The 24,108-nt window shown below is 38.8% G+C and overlaps 3 protein-coding genes across 10 annotated transcripts in view; 2 read left to right on the forward strand and 1 right to left on the reverse strand.

Annotated features, from left to right (window-relative positions):
• The first annotated feature begins 1,015 nt into the window (after positions 1 to 1,015).
• On the forward strand, positions 1,016 to 8,462 carry SLC10A4 (solute carrier family 10 member 4). The gene is made up of 3 exons (XM_072620720.1): positions 1,016 to 2,980; positions 3,784 to 3,994; positions 7,408 to 8,462. The coding sequence occupies exons 1-3, from the start codon at positions 2,304 to 2,306 to the stop codon at positions 7,921 to 7,923; spliced, it is 1,404 nt and encodes a 467-aa protein (XP_072476821.1). The 5' UTR covers positions 1,016 to 2,303; the 3' UTR covers positions 7,924 to 8,462.
• A 534-nt stretch (positions 8,463 to 8,996) lies between these two features.
• Positions 8,997 to 12,995, forward strand: ZAR1 (zygote arrest 1). Its single transcript, XM_072620721.1, has 4 exons — positions 8,997 to 10,056; positions 12,060 to 12,152; positions 12,263 to 12,337; positions 12,737 to 12,995. Exons 1-4 carry the CDS (start codon positions 9,064 to 9,066, stop codon positions 12,878 to 12,880), a joined length of 1,305 nt encoding a protein of 434 aa, XP_072476822.1. The 5' UTR covers positions 8,997 to 9,063; the 3' UTR covers positions 12,881 to 12,995.
• Positions 12,996 to 17,113: 4,118 nt separating this feature from the next.
• FRYL (FRY like transcription coactivator) overlaps positions 17,114 to 24,108 on the reverse strand; it is a 182,491-nt gene continuing 175,496 nt past the window's right edge. For 5 of the 8 annotated variants that reach the window (XM_072620713.1, XM_072620714.1, XM_072620712.1 and 2 more), the window contains 4 exons: positions 22,442 to 22,459; positions 21,512 to 21,622; positions 19,870 to 20,063; positions 17,114 to 19,243 (listed from right to left, as the gene is read on the reverse strand). In XM_072620713.1, the coding sequence (XP_072476814.1) occupies positions 18,985 to 19,243; positions 19,870 to 20,063; positions 21,512 to 21,622; positions 22,442 to 22,459 (582 nt within the window). In that variant the 3' untranslated portion in view covers positions 17,114 to 18,984. The remainder of the gene's footprint in view (positions 19,244 to 19,869; positions 20,064 to 21,511; positions 21,623 to 22,441; positions 22,460 to 24,108) is intronic. The other 3 variants (XM_072620716.1, XM_072620715.1, XM_072620719.1) reach the window with 1 other exon arrangement.

The following is a 24,108-nucleotide window of genomic DNA, read 5'->3' on the forward strand; positions in this document are numbered from 1 at the left end:
AGAGGATGTGGGAAAGTTGGAACACTAATTCATTGTTGGTGGAGCTGCGAGCGCATCCAACCATTCTGGAGAGCAATTTAGAACTATGCCCAAAGGGCTACAAAAATGTGCATACCCTTTGACCCAGCAATATCGCTACTAGGACTATATCCCCAAGAGATCATAAAAATGGGAAAGGGTCCCACATGTACAAAAATATTTATAGCAGCACTCTATGTAGTTGCCAAAAACTGGAAGTCAAGGGGATGTCCATCAATTGGGGAATGGCTGAATAAATTATGGTATATGAATGTAATGGAGTACTATTGTGCCATAAGAAATGATGAACAAGAAGACTTCAGAGAGGCCTGGAAGGACTTACATGACCTGATGCTGAGTGAAAGAAGCAGAACCAGGAGAACTTTATGCACAGCAACAACCACAGTGTGTGAGAGTTTTTTCTGGTAGACTTAGATTTTTGTAATAACACAAGAACTTCTTACCAAAAAAAAAAAATCCCAATGGAGGATCTCAAGGCAAAATGCCTGCCACACTCAGAGAGAGAAATATGGAAGTCACTCACATATTGTAGCAGATCATGTTTGTGTATGTGTATGTGTTTGTGTATCATGTTCTGATTTGTTATACGATTTCTTTCATTTATCTTAGTCTGACTACATAGCATGACTATAGTGAAAATATACTCAATAGGAAAGTATATGTAGAATCTATACAGAATTGTATGCAGTCGTGGGGAGGGAAGGGGGGTAGTGGGGGGTAGGTGGGGGGGATAAAATCACAATTGTATGGCAGTGATTGTTAAACATTACAAAATAAAAAAAAAGAAGGAAAAAAAAATAAATAAATACATATTTGATTTTAAAGATTACGAGAAGAATAATTTTTAAACTAGGAATGGATATGCCAATCTGCCTTTATCTAAAGAAAGGCAGTATTTTCTTACTTTTTTTGACTCATTAGACAAAGATACTTGTTTCTCTCATATTTCACTACACTTGGTAACATTTTTAGGAGGGAAATTATCTTCTGCTGCTATGTGTCAGTAACAGGGAAATTAAGCAACAAACTATCATTCTATAGGCATGTAGTAAATTTCAAAGGAGAGTAGGAAAATAGAATATTAAGAAAAAAAATTTTAAATTTAGTAGCTGGATACCATTCATTAAAGAAAATATTCCTCTCTCCCTCAAAATCCCATTTCCTCCACAAAGATTTTTCTCATTAAGAAGTTCTTATCTGTATATACTCTCTCTCTCCCCGACAGATCACTGAAAGTGATACAAGGGATAAAAGAGATACCAGTATAAAAGAGATATAAGAACAGTGAAAAACTTAGAAATAGCATTATTTAGTTCACTAACACCACCTCTTTTGGTAAGACGGACCCTGTCTAGTGCCTAGACACCAATGACATTAAAGTCCTTGATCTCATTCCTGAACAATAACAACATTTCTGCCCAATAGTTCTAATGGTTAAGTCACATACCCACTTGCAGTTCAGGCTTGACCCTGTGACACATCTGTAGCAATGTTATAGAATGCTCGAATAGTCTTATATTCTGTCTGTTTATATATGGAGAAACAACCATCAAACATCATTATCAAAGAAAATGGGCTGACAGAAACGCCCAGCCTAGTCTTCTCCCCACCCTGCCCCCTTTCTGTGTTAAGTCTTTGTTCAGCCTCAGGTCACATTCTAACTGAACCACTTAGTGGTGATTAAAGGGAGGAGCCAGTACTGCCCCTAGGGACTAGGGACACAAAAGTAAGAGGCAGTGAAAGTCTAGGAGCGGCTTGGCTCTCAAAAAGGATTCAACTCCATGATTATTCTAGGAAGCATGATTTAAGGACTTATCTTAGCCCTCTCAAGCACAGTGGGAGGAGGATTGATGCTAAGGACTAAGGAGTAGGAAAGTGTTCCCTTAAGAGGCAGAGAATCTCCGGAATCCTGGGTCTGCAGGAAGCTGGGAAGTCTGAGCCTATCAGCAGCTGTATGGACCAAGGACTGCTGGGCGCTCCAGGGTCTCTCCAGTGTATGGGTGGACAGCAACAAAGAAGAAAGGTGTTGGGAAGGGCATTCGGGGGTGGGGAATAGAGCGAGTGCACCAGGGAGCGAATCTCACTCGGCAGGGTGAGTCTCTTCAGTCCCAACGTTGTTTCCTCGGCACTTGCTGCTCCCTTCTTGAGAGTTTGGATGTGCTACAGGCCACTTGCAGCTCAGCTCACAGCCTCCAGGACTCAGAAAAGCATCAGCAGCAAAGGCAGGACCATCAACCTGTCCCATCCATCAGGAATTCTCAGCCATGGATAGCCAAGACAATGAGACTCTGCTGTTCTTGCCTTCTCCAGAGCCGGATAACTACACCCAGGAAACCAACGTCAGCAGCTCCAGCCCAAGCCCTGGCCTTAACTTCAATCTCAGCATCATCACTGACCCTAGCCTCAGCTCCAATTTTAGCTCAAGTATTATCCCTGACCCCAGCTCCAACCTCAGCCATATCCCTAGTCCTAGCTTCATCCCTAGCCCCAGCCTCAACCCCAGCCCCAGCCTCATCCCTAGCCCCAGTCTCAGCTCCAGTTTGAATCCTACCCCCACCACCTGGGAATCAAAGATCAGCAGCAGTCCACAAGGCTTTGCCCACCTCCCACAGGATTGGGGTTCTCAAGACAATCCGTTTTGGGATACTCCTTTGAACCATGGACTGAATGTATTTGTGGGAGTGGCACTGTGCATTACCATGCTCGGTTTGGGCTGCACTGTGGAGGTGAATCATATAGGGGCTCACATCCGCAGGCCCATAGGGCTACTGCTGGCATTCATCTGCCAGTTTGTCTTCATGCCCCTGCTGGCTTTCCTCTTGGCCCTCATCTTCTCCCTGGATGAAGTGGAGGCTGTGGCAGTGTTATTATGTGGCTGCTGTCCAGGTGGAAACCTTTCCAACCTTATGTCTCTGCTGGTGAATGGCGACATGAACCTCAGGTACGAGCTTCAGTTATCCCTACTGGGTAAGAGAATACCTAGGTGAGAAAAAAATAAAAGGGGTTGTGAAAGAGAACACAGAATGGGCAAAAAAGGAGAGAAAGGACTGAATGTGAGAAACTTTCAAATTAAGAGAAGCATTAAGTAGATACATTAGAAAAAAAGGTTATAGTTGTGAAGGTGGGAGACAAGAAAAGGAAACACAAACTTCAATGAGTTTGAAAGCTGGGATTACTTTGTAATTTAGGGGTGTCAGGAATGAAACTTACTCCCTTGGGGCAGCTAAACCACATAGAATATCTGTTGGATTCAATTCAATAAGTATTTATTGGAGGAAAATGAAAAAACAAAGAAACATTAAAAATAAATCCAACAACTAGAGATCCTTGCCCTTCTAATTAACTAGATCCCACCCAGATCAATGGATTACTTTAATATCTCAAGTAAATAAAGCCAGGGGACAGACAGCAGTGAAACATAACTCTTAACATCTCTTTTACCTTGTTTCATTAGGAGGGTGGGACCTATGCCCCTTTTATCTTTTTTTTCCTTTTCCCTCCAAATTTATTAATTTATTTGTTTTCAGTTTTCAACAATCACTTCCATAAGTTCTATGCCCCTTTGATCACTCAAATACATTGATTTCACCCTGCAGCTCTTCTTAGATGCTCAGGGACCTCCCCAGATCTTAAGCTGGGAAATTCAGATTCACTTTCCCCCTTGCCACGTCCCCTTTGGTATAGAGGCTGGTTGGTGGGTCAGTGCTAACTTGATGCTTCTTATGTTCACTTCCATCTCTACAGCATTATCATGACTATTTCTTCCACGCTTCTGGCTTTGCTGTTGATGCCCCTGTGCTTGTGGATCTATAGTCGGGCCTGGATCAATACAACTCTGGTGCAGTTATTACCACTGGGAGCAGTTACCCTGACCCTCTGCAGTACCCTCATTCCTATTGGTGTAGGTGTCTTCATCCGTTACAAATATTCACGAGTTGCTGACTACGTCCTTAAGGTATGGTCCAGATTCTGTTCCCAAATTCAGTCTTGTTATTGTAACAGCCTTAAATTTGTCACTTTTCTGACCCTTAACTGGGCTAAACTGGGGGGAGGTGGGGAGAACCTGCTTCACATTTTACAAGAAGCTACTCAAAAGATCACCTCCACCCCAAAGTACTGAGTGAGGCTTCCTAGAATTATCACTATAGTAAAAGCTTTGCTGAAAATATTAAAAGGCACAAGTAGAAGGCACAAAACAGAAATAGCTGGGAAAAAAATAAGAAAATGCAGTGGTCAGCAAAAATACTTCCCTCTAACAATAAGAGCTGATCAAACAAAACTATCAAAATAGGGTTTGTATGAAACTTTAGAAGTAATTTATTGTGTTTTGTAAAGCTCACAAAAATTGTCCTTAAGATCATCTAAACATAGCTTATTGAAAAAAAATTAAATCAGTTCCAATATTTTTCACGTTATAAAATATTTAATAATCTTTTAGAATCTGAATTTAAAACCACTTAAAGGAATGGAAATAATGATTTAGCAAACGGACACTATACAAAACACAAAATATATGTGTATGTGAACACAAAATTAAATTTTATTTTTTAAATGTATCTTATGTCATAATCTTGGCTGTTCCTTATTGGCCAAACACAATCCTACATTATTTTTGGCTGCTGTAGTTAAATTTTCTAATACCTTAGAAAAAGGGAAAAAATGTAAGAATACCAAAAATGTATTCCTCCAACAACCAAAAAACCAGAGACACAATCTATTAACTGTAAATAATAATCACCAAAGGTAGGATCTTACTTTTCTCTGTAGGAGAGCTACTGAATCAGCTCTTTCAATAAATAAGTAAGGTTTTTTGTACCAATATTAGTCAAATCAACAATATTTACTTAACACATTAAACAAAAACAAAAACAAAATACCTCGACTTAAAGCAACTGAACAGAAAACTCTATGATAAAGTTTCAGTTACGTGACATTTGAGAATAGTTAAGTTATTTTGCTTTGCCATCAGCATTGAGCCTTTATTCCTAAGATTATATTATATAGAAGACCTAAATTTATTAATATCAAAAATAATGTCTTCTCTTTGCATATATACTCAACTCAAAAGTCTTACGAAGAAACATATCAAAACATTTCTTAGATCTAACTTTTTAAGTGTTAAAAGGTTAATTTTCCTCCATAACCTGAACAAATCCATCAAATTCAGAGTTTGCAAGCTAAAAACAGAATAATTATAATCACTTAAAAATAAATGAACATATTTGAGATTTATGTGAAGATGGTGACACATACGGCATGGTCGAAAGAATGCTGAACTTGGGAGTCAGTAGACGTGTTTGAATCTCACTTGACACTTTTAGTAGCTAGCTATATGACATATCTCTTAATTTCCCAGAGCCCCAGTTTCCTCTTCTCTAAAACAGGGGTAATACTTTCACTTAGCTACATCTTTGAGGAAATACTTCTCAAACCTTAAAGTCACTTTGCCTTGGGGAATGTAGGCTCCAAATCCAACTTAGCCGGAAGTCCCCTTTAAAGGTACTTTGCAAACTTCAAAAAGTGATAATTAAATGTGAGTGGGTATAGGGGGAGAATGGGGAGAAAGGAGATCTGTGATTTCATCCCATTAAAGGAATCCAGGTGAAGCAGCTTCCTCTACAAGATTTAAACCAGTCAGAGGAAGTACTTGAATCTCCAGATTTTCCCTACACAAAAGCCAACACTTGATCCTCTATGCCACAGATGATTTTCAAATTTCTTTAAATGTGAGTAAATTTTGGAAAATGTAAGATATTTAATATTGTCAGATACCTACACAACTTTAAAATGAGCATCAGGTCTCAGTAATAATGAAAAGGATTAAAGTAGTTAAAAGGCAAAGATGAACTTTACAATTCAATATTTCAAAGTAAACAAAAGTGATTTCCTTGAACTGATTTTCCATCTGGACTGATAATTCAAATAGTACAATGTTTTTCATATCTGAAGCTATAAGGACCTTATGATTGTTTAGTTTCTACCTATTTCTTATCTGAAAGTATGTTGAACATACTTTTAGAATTCTCCAATATTGAGATCTGACTCAAAGGTTACTAGCATATAGATAAACACACATATACACATGCCTACGTATACACACATATGTATATGTATGCATATATACATACATATATATAATTACAATTCTTTTTTTAAGTAGTATTAAGGACATGCTAATCCCATATATGAAACTCTTCATAACTATCTGGGAACCTGATGCATCATCCAAGGTATTGTCTAAAATCTTACAATTCATACAACGGTCTGTAGCAAAAGGATTTTCCCTCCACCATTCAGTCTATTTTACTTGAATGAGTTAAAAGTATCTGGCAAGATACCAAGATGACACAGTGTTCTGTAACACGGAAAAACATATTTAGTGCCAGCTGCAAGGTATAAACAAGCTGCCTATTATGATGATAATATAATATCATCAGAGGAAGCTGTTTTAGAATCTAAGAGAATATGGAAATATTCAATTTAACTTTGTAAAAAAAAAATACACCTACATATGACATTAGCATGTTTACATTCTTGTCATGCCAAAAATCTAAGAGATGTCATGTTTCAATATTATGAAAAATCTTTTAGAATGTAAAACACAATCCCAAGTGTTAAAAATACTGCTTGCTAAAAGGAATTTTAATATATCTTTCATTTAATCCCAGATAAAGTACAAGACTAGTTTTCATATTCAATGTTCAGGAAGTCTTGCCACATTCTGTACTGGTAAGACCACATTTGGAATTCTTTGTTCAATTCTGGGTGCTACATTTTAAGACAATGGAAGTTTGTGAAATGAACTAGGAAACTCTAGAAGAAGTGGTGAAAATGTAGGAATTATGTTATATGACTAACAGGTGAAAAAACTAGGGATGTTTAGTCTGGAGAAGAGAGGAGGGGAGACAGGATGACAGATCTTTGCAAATCTGAAGGAAGTTATATGGAAGAAGCTATTTTGCCCCAAAGGACAGAACAAAGACTAACTGACAGAAACTACAGGAGAGAAAATTCAGTTCAACATAAATGAAGAATTTGGGAAAATGTATCCCTGTTCACTAACAGCAAACTGACTGGATAAGTGACAATAGCTGACAATTCTAGAAGGCTTTGAAGTTTCCCAAGCAGTTTACAACCCTGTGGAGTATTGCCCCTCCTATTTTACCAATGATGAGTCAGCCTTGGTGAAGTGAAGTAATTACTCAGAATCACAAAGCTAATATCTGACGCAGATTTGAAGTCTGGACTTCCTTATACTAAGTCCCAAACTACTCATTTGCTACATATGCTAATATCTATAATTCATTTATTGAATGTTCCTGCATTTTATCTGATTTTAAAAATGATTTCTCCATTTTCTATTACTAGGTCTCCCTGTGGTCTCTGCTCGTGACTCTGGTGGTCCTTTTCATCATGACTGGCACTATGCTAGGACCTGAACTGCTGGCAAGTATTCCTGCAGCTGTTTATGTTGTTGCCATTTTTATGCCTTTGGCTGGATATCTATCAGGATATGGTTTAGCTACCTTATTCCAGCTTCCATCCAACTGCAAGAGGACTGTCTCTCTGGAAACAGGCAGTCAGAATGTGCAACTCTGCACTGCTATTCTAAAACTAACCTTTCCTCCACAACTCATAGGAAGTATGTACATGTTTCCTTTGCTTTATGCCCTTTTCCAGTCTGCAGAAGCAGGGATTTTTGTATTAGTATATAAGATGTATGGAAGGGAAATTGTGCATAAGCAAGATCCTCTGGATGAAGACGACACAGATATTTCTTATAAGAAACTGAAGGAAGAAGAAATGGCAGATACTTCATATGGATCAGTTAAAGTAGATGAACATAATTCAATAATGATGGAGCCCACCCAGACCTCACTGTAGGTTACATTTAATGTAGAGCAACATAGGGGCTCCCTCCTTTATCTCCTATTTATGGTCTGTGGTATGCTTCAGCAATATTAAATGGCTTTATTATATCAGGATTCTTCTAAATATAACTATAATACCTTTTCCATTGTAAGATGATCACAGCTTCACTAATGTCAACTACAAACATTTCCCCAAATTTAAAAACTTAAGGACATTCAATGTCATAACCTGTACGTCAGTTTACCAACATAAAGTTGAAGTGAAGTTAAAGTTTGTTCAGGCTTTACTGTTGCCTATTTATATTATTCCTTTAAAAAGGAGAAGCTATTAGAAACCATGACCTCTCAAACATAATGTACTTTTGATGCACTGTGAGTAAAAACATAACATAATCCAATTTCATGTATTCGTTGTGAAAGAAATGTAGGGTTTGTCTTGTACTCAGAGTTGAGTTCAGTCCACTAGATACAGTGTAACAATGTCTATTCTGTTAAAGGTACATCACAGTAGAGAAACCAGTAAAGACATTAAAATGTATATTGTTACTTGAACTGATTCATTTATTCCTTGGTACTGAAAAACTAATTATTAGATTCTGTCCCTCCTTAAGTGAATTGGTTCCTAAATTAATAACAACTACCCATTTATTATGACACCTTCAAGAAGAATGAGAAATCGGTCCCCCACTGAACAGCTGCCTCATGGCCAAGGGGCAGAGGGGTGAGAAAGGGGAAAGGGTCTCGGCAAAAAGCTGGTCCAACGGGGGAGGGGGCGTTCCCTGCCACGGCTCTCCTCCCTCCAGCCCCCTTCCCGGCCCAGTAACGGGGGCTCACCAGTTACACCGAGCTCTAACAGGGACAATGGGCAGGTTCCTGAGACCTCCTTCCACGTGTTCACTATCTGGAGAAGCCCTGACTGATGAATGGGCGGCAGCCACGCGGACCTGGCAGACGGGGAAGGGCCCGCTGGCGCTGCCACCCTCTCTGGGCGGTGGTCCTCATTCACCCCTGGAGCTCCAGACCATCCAATTACCCCGAGCGCGGTCCCGGGTCCCACGGGGGCTGGGGGCGGGGAAGGGGAAGGGGAAGGGGGACGTGGTTTCCCCGGCCTGGGAGGCTTACCTTACCAAGCGGCCACAGACGCCCCCCGAAGATGGAGGCCGCTTTATCGCGGGCCACTTCCCAGCCCGGCGGGCTAACGCGGGGAGTGGGCGGGCGCCCCTCCGTGCTTCGGCTGGGCCGCCCCCGCAGGGCCGGCTATTTAGGGCGTGGGCTGGGGGCCGTGGCCCGGGCTGCGCACATGGCGGCCCTGGCTGAGGACGGCATGGACGGATTCAAGTACGCGGCCTACAGCCCCTACTCTTTCCCCTACGTGCCAGGCCCCGAGGGCTCCGGGAGGGGCGGCTGGCGGCCCCGGGCAGGGGCAGCATTCTCCTTGGGGGGCTGCGGGCAGCTGACGGCGGCCAAGTACTTCGACAGCTACCAGCGAGCGCAGCTCATGGCCGTGCTCTCGCAGATGAGCCCGGGCCTCGTCCCGCGGTTCCGCAAGACCAACACCCGCGACGTGGCCGTGCAGGTGAACCCGCTCCAGGACGCCTCGGTGCAGTGCTCGCTCGGCCGCCGCACCCTGGTCCGCCGGGGCCGGGAGCCGGGAGACCCCGCGCCGCCCAGGGCCGCGTCCCCGCCGCCGCCGCAGCCTCCTCGGCCTCCCGCGCAGGGCAGTCCCGGGGCCCCGCGGCCCGCGCGCTTCCCGCGCACCGTCGCCGTCTACTCACCCATGGCCTCGCGCCGCCTCGCCACCTTCGAGGAGGAGGCCGAGGTCGGGGAGGCCGCCGGGCACGAGACGCGGCTGCCCTCGAGGGAGGCGCCTGAGGCGGTGGCGCGGTCCGAGCACGAGCCCGAGCCCCGGGAAGGTGCGGCGGACGTGCCGAGGCCCGAGCCCCGGGAGGATGGCGGCGGCCAGGCGCAGGCCGCAGAGCGAGGTAGCTCGGAGGATCAGCTGCCCCGGCCCGAAGGCCAGAAGGTGGGAGAGGAGGAGCAGGAGGAAGAGGAAGACGAGAAGGAGGAGGAAGAGGAGGAGGAGGCCCAGGCCCAGGCCCCGCAGCCTCAGAGCCCCGGGCAGAACAAGATGCGGCTGCGCTTCCAGGTGAGGGTCTGGGGCCCACGGGACGGACACGACAGGGGGCCGCCTTCCTCCCCTCCCCGGTTGTGAGGCCTGGAGGGTGACTGAGCACGCCCCCCTTCCTCGCAGTAGGCCCCTAGTTCTAAGGAACGCACTGCTTGGATAAGGGGGTGAAGTCCCAAATCAGCAGATAGCCAGGCCCCTGATTCCCGCCCCTTCACCTCCACATGATCGGGAGGATGCAGGAGGAGCAGCCCGTCCTCAGCATCCCTGCCAGAGAAGCCTGCTGGTCCGAAGCTGCTGCCTCAGTCTCCCTGCCTCTGCCTTTGGTGCAGGACCCGCCTCCTTTTACAAAAGTCGGTTCCAAGGAGGTACTGTAGCTTTCTTACGGGAAAGAATAACTGTCTTTTGGTTACAGAGGCGTATGCTCTAGAAAAAACCAGCCTGGATTGGGCTTGTCCGTCTCCCTAAATACCATCAGGGTTAACCATACTTTACGTCTAGTTGGGGAGTGTGCTTAGGCGGAACATAAACCAGCGTAAGCAAAATGAGAAAAAGGATTTCATGACTTAGTTTTCATTCTTCTCTCTCTACCCCACTTCTGTTATAAGTTTTAATCGCAATGTTATGGAAAATATTTCAGGCCCTTTGATAATCCTCTCAGTTTGGACACTTTTTGCTTTCCTAGACAATCTTTATTTACTAAGGAAATGGGGAAAAGTTGATCACAACCTAGATTTTATAAAGTTTCTACATTCAACAGATGATTCCCCACTTCTGACGGAGAAGGGGGAAAAATTAGATTCAGACTGAGGGCAGCTTTGGTCTACTTTAGAAAAGGGATTAAGGATTAACAATGATAAAGAATTTTTTTTTTTTTAAGCTATGGGGCCTAAACCGCTCTTCATTGCAGCAGCCAGTTACCATAATTTTGGGCTTCCTTACTAGTAGGTCTTGAAGGTGAAATACAGTGATAGAGAAACTCTACAATCCTACAATCCAGGGGAAGTAGGAAAAAAAATCAAAGATGAAGAGTGAAGCATCCTCTTGTGAAGTAGAATAATGATCCAATTAGTTCTTAGATTATGCTCAACAAACTTTAGCCAAATGAAGACCAAGAACCTCCAGATTACCTTTACTTCCCCCTGTAAGAGGAAAAAAGATACTGGAAAAGAGAAAAAAATATGGAGAAAAAAAACTGGAGAAAGTTAAGGTCGATGCCAAAAGCCCTCATGTGAGTCAAGGGCTGCTAGGACTGGCTCTGTTTTGATACTAAGCATTTGAAATTACTAGACTTCCAGTTGGCCCATAATTTTATATATTCTTCTTTCAGCCTTAAAATAGTGTCAATTCTTAATTAGTTCTTGCTACGATGTTGAGTAAATGTCAAGTAAGTAATTTGTGTTAGCCACCATTGTGGATTATTCATGTTCACTCCTTCCTGGGGGCATAAGAGGTACCTTTTCAGTGGACAACCTTGGGAAAGGCTAAGTGACTAGTTGTTGACAATGTTGTAGAGGCAGTTTTGGTTCAGGTACAAATGGTGTTGGATGACTTTTGAGGTCACTTCAATGTCGAATTCTAAATCTCATACAAATACAAGCATAAGAGAGTATCTTGTAACATAGGGTCCCATCTTTCTTACTGGGCTTATGTAGGGCTTCATTTTTTTTTTTTCTAAAAAGAATCCCAGACTGCAGAAAATCTTGGTTTTTGAGTTTCCCTGACCCCTTTGGTTCTTGAGAATACCCATTTGACACCTGTCACTTTGCCTTTCAAGGTAACCCACTCTTGTCTGCCTTGACCCCTGAGAATTGCTTGGTTAAATGATCAGTGGTTTGGTTTCTTCACTAGTCTGTCTATAGAAACAAATTCATATTCTCCTTTCCTTTGGTTTGTAGAATATAATTGACCTAGTCCCAGAATATGAAAAAGTTAGCCTTAACTTCCTCACTTTCTCTGAAATATGAGAAGGAAGATATGGATATTATGTCTCATTTGTCCTGTTATATAATGTTGTTCTTTAGTTCTTAGAGCAGAAATATGGCTATTATCACTGCAAAGACTGCAACATTAGATGGGAAAGCGCCTATGTGTGGTGTGTGCAAGGTACCAATAAGGTAGGAGACATGATGTAACTGATATCGTTCTCCCTTAGAGTGTCAAGGTTATGGGAGTGGGAGGGGGGAAGGAGAGGGCACGTTTATTTTAAATATCTCTTATTTATCAGGTCTACTTCAAGCAGTTTTGCAGAACTTGTCAGAAGTCTTACAACCCATATCGAGTGGAGGATATCGCTTGTCAAGTAAAAAGACTTTTCTTGCTTTTGGGATCTTAAGTAGGGGAAGCAGCAGGTGTGATTTGGGGGGGGGAGGGTGTTGCACTTTATTTCTAAAGAGGCTAACTTGTACCCAGTAGTTATGAAATCACAAGAGTATAATAGAAAGGGCATTAGATTAGAAGACTAGGAGAACTTGGGGTCCTAACTTTATTTGGATACTAACTTGAAGGTTAACTATTTGGGGATGTTGTAGAAAGAATTCTCTTGGCCTTCCTTGTAAGATGGCCTCTGAATTTCCTTCTACCTTTTAGTGGTTACTGGGCTAACTTCTATGCTGCATTGCCATCACTGAGGTCACATAATCCTCTGGTTCAATTTTTGGTATACAGCACTCTTAAAAAAAAAAAAAATTTGTTTTTCCAGAACTGTAAAGAGACAAGATGCTCCTGCCCAGTGAAACTTCGCCATGTGGATCCCAAAAGACCTCATCGTCAGGATTTGTGTGGGAGATGCAAAGGAAAACGCCTTTCCTGTGACAGCACCTTTAGCTTCAAGTATATCATTTAAGTGAATTAATATGTAAAGACTACAGATGTAATTTCTGCAGACAAATGAGGTTCTTTTCTTACCACCTTCGCTTCCCTCAATTAAGATGAATCAAAATAAAGGTATTGCAAAATGATCCATACGTTATTGAAGCCTTACCTTTTTTTTTTTTTTGCTTTTGAAATTTTCCATCCTAGAAACAAAATGAATTGGAAGAAATGCAAAATGGATTCCAGAAATTAAGTCGACTTTTGTACAGAAGTAAATCATCAGAGTTAATTACTTGAAGGAGCTCTAGAGATCAGAAATGTAGATCTGAAAGAAAAACCTAAAGCTACTTATTTGGGGTATGATTAAATTATGTAATAAGTAAGAATTTTCTTCTGGGGAAGGGGGGAAAACCCAGCTACTTTCTTTTCTCCAAATTTGTCCCAGTGTATATGGTAACATGAAATAGAAAATCAGTTATCTAAAGTCGGTTGGCCATGGTTAACAGTAGCCAAATAACTTCCCTTTGGATGCTAAGAAAAAAATTATCCTGGCTCTACTTGTCCAGTTGCAATCTAAAGAAACGTTAAATATGCATCTTTCTTTTTTAATTTCATATTGACAAACAGGGCAAAGATATGAAGAGATCTTGCTAGTTTGGCTTCAGTGAGGTAGAATATATAAACTTACACAAAACTAGGATAATTATAGTATCTTCTGTTTCTAATACTACTCACATGAAGTAACTAAAATGGAATATAGAAAATCAGAATAGGAAAGGCTTTTATTAATCATAACTGGAAAATCCAATAGTAGTCCAATAACTTAGATGCCAAAACTAGCTTCCTTTGACTCTTAACAGCTCTGAGGATAAAAAGAACTTTTTTGTAATACAATTGAGTAGCTTTAGCATACTTTTAAGAAGATCACATGCTAAAAACCAAATTTACAAAACAGAAATTTAGTGGGTGAATATTGCTAAAGGCTTCTATGCTTTACAAAAATCAGTTGTAGGCTGCACAGAAGAGAGAAGTTGATTTTTTACATACTTTTAAGAAACTATATAAAACAAGGAATGTCATGACTTTAACAAATTGTTGTTAGTTGTATTAAGAAACTAAAGTGACTAAAAGAAGGTGGAAAGGTTGCAGATACCAGATCCAAGTCTGTGGCTAATGTCCAATTTATTCTTTCACCCTCTGGTCCCTTTACGTCTGCTCATCCTAGTTAAAACTGTAAAGCTAGAGCTATTGAAGCGATTTAAAAAAAAAACAAAACAAAAACCTACCTGTCATTGAAGCAGCAGGTGCTATAAAACCTTGAAGGAATAAATAATGGATTAACAGATTGGGAGTGATCCTAAGTGTCTTATTCTTTTGAATAGGACTTAATACAATCAGATCAGACTCATTAATTCAACTCTACCTCTTCCCCCCCTCAAAAGAAGACAAAATAATGCAACAATTTATATGGCATGCAATCCCACTGGGCTGGAATATTGACTTTTGTAATGTATCCTGCCCTAGATTATTTTATCAAGGTTATGACATTGGTAATCACAGTGATGTGCTGTATGTGAGAACAATGACTTTGGTATGTATACGTGTGTAGATTTTTATTATAGAGCAGGCTGGGGATGGTCAGCTATGGGCTCCGTGGATATGGTGCCAGTACTAGTCAGGAGACAGACACTTGTGTGACTCTGGCCCAGTCAATGAACGCTGTTTTCCTCAGTTCCTCCTAAGTAAAATGAACTGGAGAAGGAAATGGCAAACTATTCCATTGTCTTTGCCAGGAAAACCCCAATTTACTACAAAAGAATTGGACATGACTGAACAACAGTAGCAGAGTTGAGAGATGGATGGGAGGTCTTTTCTGTTTCAGTTTTCTTACCCTAAGAAACAGTGGCTAATTTTGCAAAAACTGTAAAGAGATGTTTCTGAGTAGAAAACATAACCAGTAGCTTATATTTCTAAACAATTACTCTAACAGAAAACAAAAGTTACAGCATATTTGTTATGGCTACTTTCCTAGGAATATTTAAGTCAGAATCCTTGGTTTCCTATAGACTACAGAATCCATGAATAAATGGGGTGAATTTTAATCCCTCCTCCCTGCTGTTGCCAGAATGACCACTTGCGCTTGGATCAGAATTCTTCAAAGGTACCCCCACTGCCCAAGTAAAATTCAAACTCTCAAGTCCCTCTACAACTTGGTGTCTTTGTAGTCTCACGCTGGAACCAAATTCAACATCTTTCTGCCCCCAGACCTGCAGAAGAGCTCATTCATATGCCTCAGTGCTGCCTGCTATTCAGTCCTTCTCTTTGCTTATTTAATTTCTTCAAGTCCTTTAAAGCCCAGCTCCAAAGAAAACCTCATGATGTCTTTCCAGATACCACCTGTTACCTCAAGGGGTTTGGTGGAACAAAGCTCCTGCAGACCGTCAAATGTTACATGAATGTCAATTATTATTCCCCCTTAGCCCTTTGGGGGGGGGGGGGGCAATTCTAATGTACTTGGGTACATTGCAGTGTGATAAATGATCGGGTTCTATCCCTTTACTAGAATTGATTGCTGGAGGGCAGACCCTCTTATCTAAACTGTAGCCCGTAGTAGGCACTTGAATGTTCACTGTATCTTAACTGTTCACGGAAGTGCACTGGACAAAAGATTTTCATGTAAATTCAGATGCACAAAATGAGTTCTTTGGTGAAGATGAGAAAAACATTTGGACAGTTTAAACCAGAAGACAATGCAGAATGATGGTTTAAATGGGCCTCAAGTAAGGCTGTTTGGGAATTAATATTTAGCATATTTGTAAGTGCCCTGCATAGTACACAGTGTGCGCTTTATAAATAAATACCTTTTTAGTTTTAACTAAATGACCTAGGAGAAAAAACCTAAAAGGAAAACTTGATAAGAAAATCTTTACTGGATACTGAGTATTCTTTGTATGAGGAAAACTAGATTTTTAAATGCTATACTGGCTGTGTTCCTCGGAGTAAGTGAGCACCTCTCAGTAAGCTTAGACCCTAGATAGTAGGATACATTTTGAGAATGTTCTGTTACTGTTTATTTTTGTTGGTTGGATTTTTTTTGGTGAAAAGTAATTTCCCAGTTACTAATTATCTTTCTTTGACAGTTTATAACACAGCTCACTGTCATGTGGTTTTGGATTTTATATCCCAACATTAGAATTAAGATTCCAGTTTAAGTCAAAATTCACTTTCAAAATTAATTTCTCAAATTTTGTAGATGAAATGACTTGATTTTTTTTTTTTTTTGCAAGACCAATGAGTTTCTCTTTTTCAGCCCCCTCACCTGGAACCTTTAGTTCTTTTACAGAGTAGGACACATGGTATGAAGAACCAGATAATCATCTTTGTTTTTACTCAGGACACCTTTTGTAATGCCTCTTCCAACTCACTCTACTGCAACCATTTCTGAAGAAATCTTGGCAGTTAGAATCAGAATGAAAACTTTTACTTTGAATTCAGACAGGATGTTTGAAGGAAGCTACTTGTAAGTAGAGAGCGTTTCATTCTCAAGCTTGTATCAGCAGCAGAGTATTTCTGATTTGTAGATTTATTTTCAATGACTTGACCTATTCCTAAAGTCATAGTTCTGTAAATAAAACCTCATTCACATGCCATACATCTCCCCATTTATCATAATAAGCAACTATTCTTGCCTTTGCTCTATGTTAAATGTAGATCAAAGGGGTTCACAAGCAGATGATCAAAATACAAGTCTTCTAGTTCCTAGTACTTCTATCACTGAAGGCAGGGACAGTCACTTCTGTTATAAGTACCTTGAAGTCCTGTTTTCTGAACATACCAGATTGTTGAGGTTTTTTCCCCCAAACTAATAATTTTTAGGGAAATAATCCTAAATTGGTTCTCAAAACCACATTTTGTAGAAATTTACAACTTCTTGTTCTCTTCCCTTAAGTAACATTTACATGTCTTTCCAAAGAGAACAAAAGTAATTCAGTGTCTTAATCATCTTGTTACAATTTTTAAAAAACAAAGCCATTTTAAATTACACTTTGGAAATAGTATGTTAAATATTCGTTAGTTTGTGTCAGTTTAACATTAGGATTTAACTATATGTTTTTGGATCTATAGTGAAGTATAAGAAACCATTTTGTAATCTTTTTAAATAAAAATAACATAAGAGGAAAGAAGTAAAGTTAATGTTCTAAAAATCCTAGATACTTATGACATTGAATTACTTAACCCCTAACTTTCACAATAATACACAGAGTAAGAGATACAAAGTTTTTATTTTAACAAAAACAAAAAAAGATCAAAGGAAGAGAGAAAATAGGAAATGGCAAGAGATGATGTGAATAGAAGTGTGTAACGCACCACTAAGTAAAACTACCTAACCTCAGTAAATAGTTATTAAATAATTAAAAGAACACCATGTACAGTACCAACAAGCCATCAAAATAATTCAGTTTTATCAGGGTCAAAACATACAGTGATTATGAATGTGCCATGACCAGTTATAGAACTTTAAAGGAAACATAACTACTGTCAGCAGTCCAACAGCGCGCACAGTGCCTTCAATTAATGCATTTCAGCATAATTACATTTCTGGTGGGGTCTTCTTCCCCAAGAAAAGGCAAAGCTAAGAATTTCATTTCTACATTCTAAACTCTGGAATCACAGAGCCTGGTTTAAAAAAAAAAATCACAGTGGATAAGAGATGCATATAAAAAATACAAGGTGTTCTTTCAAATCAGAGGAATTGTGGGACTACATTCATTTCGTTTACAAAATGCTTTAAAAAAAAACCCCCAACAGGTACAGTTCATATTATTCCACAGACTCAACGGATAAGTCTATTGCATGTTTTGGTATCCATTGTCTGTGGTCCTTTCATTTCATTTTTCTTCTGCAGCCCAAACTTCCTTAGTTGTCACATAAGTCCTGAATAAACATCAATACATTTGCACCTCTTTAGCAGACAACAGGATCTGCAAGTCATATATTTCTACCACCAGTGGCCACAATTTTTCATTAGCTTTGTACACCTATTCTTGTATAACAGTGCATTGCACAAATGTACAAGAAAAATACTGGTTTTATTCTATACAGTTTCTAGAATATTTACAGAATAAAATAAGTTAACTTCTTCTAGTGAGAGTTGCTGATGGGCAGCATATATCTTTAATATACATTTTAAAGTCTCTGCAGGCAGCTACTTTGGTTAGTTGTTATCAATAATTGTAACATAAGCACTGATCAGAGAACTGAGCAGCATTCCAATAACGTTAACAGATATATTATTTCTTTTAGAAATCCTGGGAAAGCCCAGTTTTTAAAATATTCTTTAATGTACTAACATTTACACACTAGGAAGAGTTAGATCTAATAAAATAAAATTTCTTCAAAAATAATTTGCAATGCTCTTTTAGGCATGCTCTGAGACTTTATCAACAAACACCCATACTTTGAAAATGTGACTGTCACATATGCACACATCCTAACTCTCGCACAGGTAATTCCTTATGCAGACAAAACAAAAACAACAAAAAAGTCCCCCCCACAACTGCAGTCCCCAAACAGTACGCACTCAATGGTTTTTGCAAACAAGTCTTTCTGTTGATGTCTGACTGCGCATTCTTCGTGGAGATAATTAGGTTATCAAGTGATGATTATGCTTACGATTGCTGGAAAGCCAGAAAGCCTTGCAGGTCTTCAGCTAAAATAAACCAGCCTTGATTTCAGCCTCATTCCACCTGCTTTTCATTGTTTCAATGTGAGAGAAACATTATTGCAACTACTCTTAGAATTATTTTCTTGCTGCAGAAAATAATGCATTTCTGTGCATCGCTTTTAGCCCTTTTCCTTTCATGGAATTTATATATATTTATATTTTAAAAAGTTACTACTGTACATAGTTATTATGTGAAGTAATGGCAGTCAGTAAGCATTTTTCTTCCTTCAGAGTTTTTGTTTTCAAGTTCTTAATTTCTTATTTTGCTAAAATTCTACATTGGTCACCAAGGTTGTGGATGCTGCTGGAAAAGGTATCAATCAGTTGCAACAGTTTGTGAAAGGTGCTTGATAACATTCTGAGGTGTCCCCCAGCTTTAATCTTTCTCATTTTCTAAATGATGAAGCTTCTCAGAATCCAGTGCTCACCAAATTTCCAAAGGGCTGGGCTTTTGTTAGAAGCTGGCATGACTGCACCATTCGTAGAGATTCTCTTATTTCTAGATTCAGTTCCATCAGTTTTAAACCGGCTTCTGACATGTCCTGGTTCGAGCCTATAACTGCAAAACTACCTGTCTGGCCCAGTGTTTGATGACGGAAATATATGTGTAACAGTGTTTGAACAGGATCATCTTCACAACTGCCAAATATGTCATTGGGCCAAAGGCACCTGGAAAGACATATTTAAATAAGCATTGAAATAAAAAATAAAATAACCATGATTAATAATTGACCACTTTCAATAAACTATAGATGTTGTATCTTTAAAAAATTAACTGTCATAATATTAGAATCTGTTTCTTAAATATGAAAAGTAAGGCAGGTGTTCCTACAAAGTTAACATTTTAGAAAACAGTGTGGTGAAAATCTTTTACTTTCAAAAATGATATACAGGCAACATTCATCTATTATCATATTTAAGCAGGTTGCAGAGAACTTCTTTTCCCCATCCATGTGTGGCTAAGGGGCCTGATAAGCTCATAAAAATCCATGAAACACATGAGAGAGGTGGTGATACAGGATGATACAACAGCCTATCTACATCCAGAAAAACAGCAACTTTTTTTCCTACCAACAACCCCAGGTGTTTGCCCCAGGCTCTCCCTTCAGATTTCAAGCTTCCATGTCTCTTTTTCATTGCTAGGAAGCTCATCTGAATGGCCACAGACAACTTTATTGAGCCCCTGTGCTTTATACTGCGGAAGCATAGAAAGACAAACTATCATTAAATGGCCAGTAGTAAGTTATTTTAGCTTGACTCCAAAAGATTCATTTCCAAATGATTTCATACTTTACCTGAAAGTTTTGACTTGTGCTACTGCTGCCGTAAATGCTTTATTTCTCAAAGTTTCAATGAGAGAATGAATGGCAGTTTCTACTGTTGCCTGCGTGGCCTCAGTTGCATCAGCCTCTTCATTGTTCCCCGAGGCAGCTTCAGCCTCCTGAAGAAAACTTTCCAACTGGGCAAGTTCCTCTGACATATTAATGACCTACAACAAATAAGCCTTCATCATCTTTTCAGTATGTAACAGAAGGCAGATTTCAGTTATAATAGTCATAAAAATAAACTTCATAGTAAAAAAACAGATTTCCTTTAAAAGAAAATAAAAAATTAAAATTAAAAAAAAAATTTGTTTAAAAATGGCTCTTTAAGTTTACCCGTTTGAATGTTACCAAATTTTCCTAATACAATACAGATTAAATATACTTTTATTTCCACCACTCTATAAATTTACTATGAATTTAGATACTTTTCATTAAGTAGGATCATAGGATTTTAGAGGTTAGAAGGTATAAGGCAGGGGTGCGGAACCTGTGGTGTGGAGGCTACATGTGTCCCTCTAGGTCCTCAAGTGTGGTCCTTTAAAAACTGAATCTAAACTTTACAGAACAAATCCCCTTAATAAAAGGATTTATTGTGTAAAAAACTTGGACTCACTCAAAGGGCTGCACCCAAGGACCTGGAAGGCCATCTGTGGCCTCGAGGCTGTAGGCTTCCCACCTCTGGGATAAGGTAATGATGTCTGTTAAGAACATAGTCAAGGCCCTAAGAAGGAAAATCCCTTAGCCAAAGCTAGGATTCCTACCACTGCCCCGTGGAGGTTATTATACGTATAATGAAGAACAAGGTTAATCTCAGCTGTAATTTGTACAGTAACCATGAGATATTTTAAAATCACGCATCATTTGATCTTAGATCAACACACACACACACACACACACACACACACACACACACACACACACACACACATACAGTGAAGCTATATCCAGCACATTATTTATAAAAGGTTTAGAGAATGGATTAGGCTGGTTTTGAGTGTAATATATGTGCACTAGAAAGAAGCATACAGAACACGTCACAGAATTTTAATGACCTTTGACAGGTTATTTTTTTTTTACCAAAGTAAAAAAAAAAAGGATAATTTGTATGACCAATTATAACAGACTCTAGAAGAAAACAGAAATTAGAATCTTTGATCCAGCTTATTAACTAAGAGTTAATGCTCCTTTAAATTATTTCTAACATTACAAATTGATTTTAACATGTTCATATTCTCATATGTACTAACGAACTAAGAAAGGAACAATGCACTGATAAAAAGCCATGGAAACTATGTTTGAGGCTTTATAATATAACTTTATCTTTTGATTTATCTTGATGTACCTTACTTACTGCTTGATTAGGAGTTAACTATGATTACAATTGAGATATTTAGAATCCTTGAAACTTTTTATAGGTTACTATCTTACTGAGTATGTTTTCTTGCATATTAATGTCTTGAAGTAATAAATGAACAAAAATTATTTCATGAACTGATGTATTATAACTTGACCAAGAGAGTTAACTAGCATATAGTTCTTTTTTTATAATCAAACTGTCCCAACAGTGATCTAATATATATGTAAACCATAAATATACTTTTTTTTTTTTTACCTCTGCTTCATTTTTGATTGTATCTACTTGGCTGATAAGTTTACAGTAGGCCTGGAACAGAAGTAGCAACTGGAAATGCAATTTGTATAACCTTCGACACAATTCCAGTTCCTAGGAATAAGCAACATTATATTAAGGTTTAGGAATTATTTTTCTGTAAACATATGACAAGACACATTTGAGTCAACTTTCCAGCAAAGAATTTGTAAATAGTTACTTGTTTACTGCAGAGAAGGAAATGAAAGAAATTTTGACAAGTTAATAGGGTGTAAAGCTGATTAAAGGCAGATGAAAGATGCTTAGGGAATCTCAATTTATAATTAATACTTAAAGATGAACCACTGATATAGGCTATTTTTTTTTTTAGAGTTTGTTTTTGGAGTCAAGCATATTTCCAATGTAGTAATAATGTTGGTCCACCACATGTAGAATGTATAAAGGCATAGTGCCCATGTAGCACTTAAATCCAAGAAAACATCTTATAAATATATATGGAAGTTATTTTTCACCATAGAGAAAAAGCACATCCCATTGCATTGACTTACAGCTGCCTGAGAGCAAACAAAAACTAAATGAATTCTTACTCAGAAGTAAGAATAATCATTTCCTTCTTTAAAATGATTTTTTACCAACTCCCCCAAATTTGGTATCCTCATTGAAATAAGAAAATGATATTAACATGTGCATTTTAATAATTATTAAAATTTCTTAGAAAAAGCCATGGCTAGTTAGCTTTAATTATGAAATTCCATAATCAACGTAGGACCAACATTTGATGGGTTAGGACTATGCAGAACTGAAGCACAGACTATTCTTGAGGTAGGCTATGACAAGAACATCACTATGTCACAAATGGACAAGAGACAGATGAAGACCAGTTTGTGGTCTGACATGGTTAAGTAAGTCTACAAATCAAGACAGTTCACTTACTGCTAGAATTTCCATTTGCTAAGCAAGAAGGTGAGCGGGTCACAAAAAAATACAAAGGAAGAAAGAGACCAAGAATTAGTGTAGGAAATAATTTTAACTAGGGTCATAGATGTCCCAGGCAAACTGAAAGAAATATATTTATTCCCCAAAGGAAAATTATCAAGCAATCAGAATGAAACTATTTTTTTTTTTTGCTTTGCCAAAATAACACAATTTGACAGTTACAATGAAAATTTGGTGCATTATTTAAATACATAAAATATAAAAGCCAATAAAAGTAAAATCTTAAGAGTTACACCACTCATAAATTGCTTATCATGACTAGTATTAGATATGCTCTTATTCCTAGCTAGGTTTTTGGAAGTATTAGAAAAAATCAGGAACTAAAATGAGATGAAGTCACTTGCCTTCCTTTACAGAAAAGAATAATTTCAAAATTAAAATCTAAATTTTTATTATGTATATGACAGCCTACCTTATAAAAGTATTCCAATATAAAAAAAATGAATTAAATTGTTTAAGCATTTCCACCTACACATTTGTTTGTTAGTGATTTACACTATCAGTGAAGATAGGATTTTCTAAACTTTAAGTTTCTGTCCAGTTCTTATCATGAACACGGAGCATCACAACACAGAAGCCTTTCTGAATTTAAGTGAATTACCAGTACAGTCTGAATCACTGAGCATATACCATATGTGGTATTTACAGATGATTTACTGTACTGGGGGTTATCAACGCCTGCTCAGGAAATGACTTTACATTTTCATATCTTCTATTTTCATAGTATTTGTATTTTCAATCCCTTATAAAACATCAACAGAGTAGGACGTGATAGCCAATGGTCATTTTGAAATTCTCATATTTCTTTCAATGTTTCAAATATAATGTATATTAGAAGAGAATAAATTATCTGTGTATACACATCTTAACTCCTACTAGACTAAAAACTTCTTGAAGTATGTTTTGTAAACACTTAAGAAATGTTTGTTGAATTGTAATGTTAACAGGCCTCATGTGAAGCCCATTAAGGGAAGCTTGACTGGGGGAGGCTTGCTTTGTAGGAAGGTCCACATCTTTTGTTAATTGATGAGGGTTGTGATGCCCTCCTGGCTCTGAAAAGTGTGTGTACATATATACTCTGAGGTGAGGTTTTGCTTTGGGGGCTTACTCTTTGGGAAAAGGTTCCTGTGTCAGATGAGACTCTGGCGAGCAGTTAAGGAGCCCCCAGCTTTGAGAACCCAGATGTTGGTGCCTCTCTCTCTGGTAACTCTGTATGTATGTAATGGTGTCTGTTGATCTGTGATGTATTATTGCTTATGATCAGACAGAAGCCCTATCTGTTGGTCTTTATTTCTCTGATTAAATTTTCTCTGTTGGTACATGTGATTAAAAAAGATTGTTGACACAAACCCTCCCCCACCCCTCAAAAGCTGCTTTCCTTTTAGTAAAGCAGATCTAAGAATCTGTGCTAGCAGGTGATCCTGGATGCGGCAGGGTTCTTGTTGCTACATGCATAAATTAAATTACAGGAGATATGCTAGTGCTAATTTTGAAAGGTGAATCAAATTTTAGTGTTGTTTTGGCTTTCCATATAATCTTTAATTACAGTTTTTAGATGCCTGCCTTTTTTTCAGAAACCTGTATATTAGTTTAAAAAAAAAGAG

Source organism: Notamacropus eugenii, chromosome 6 (assembly GCF_028372415.1).
Source record: "Notamacropus eugenii isolate mMacEug1 chromosome 6, mMacEug1.pri_v2, whole genome shotgun sequence".
NCBI classification, from domain to species: Eukaryota; Metazoa; Chordata; class Mammalia; order Diprotodontia; family Macropodidae; genus Notamacropus; species Notamacropus eugenii.

Coding starts and splice junctions, on each gene's coding strand:
- SLC10A4 (XM_072620720.1), top strand. CDS start 2,304: ATGGATAGCCAAGACAATGAGACTCTGCTGTTCTTGCCTTCTCCAGAG. Junction 2,981..3,783: donor AATGGCGACATGAACCTCAG/GTACGAGCTTCA, acceptor CCATCTCTACAG/CATTATCATGACTATTTCTT. Junction 3,995..7,407: donor TTGCTGACTACGTCCTTAAG/GTATGGTCCAGA, acceptor TTCTATTACTAG/GTCTCCCTGTGGTCTCTGCT.
- ZAR1 (XM_072620721.1), top strand. CDS start 9,064: ATGGAGGCCGCTTTATCGCGGGCCACTTCCCAGCCCGGCGGGCTAACG. Junction 12,153..12,262: donor GTGTGCAAGGTACCAATAAG/GTAGGAGACATG, acceptor CTTATTTATCAG/GTCTACTTCAAGCAGTTTTG. Junction 12,338..12,736: donor TGGAGGATATCGCTTGTCAA/GTAAAAAGACTT, acceptor TTGTTTTTCCAG/AACTGTAAAGAGACAAGATG.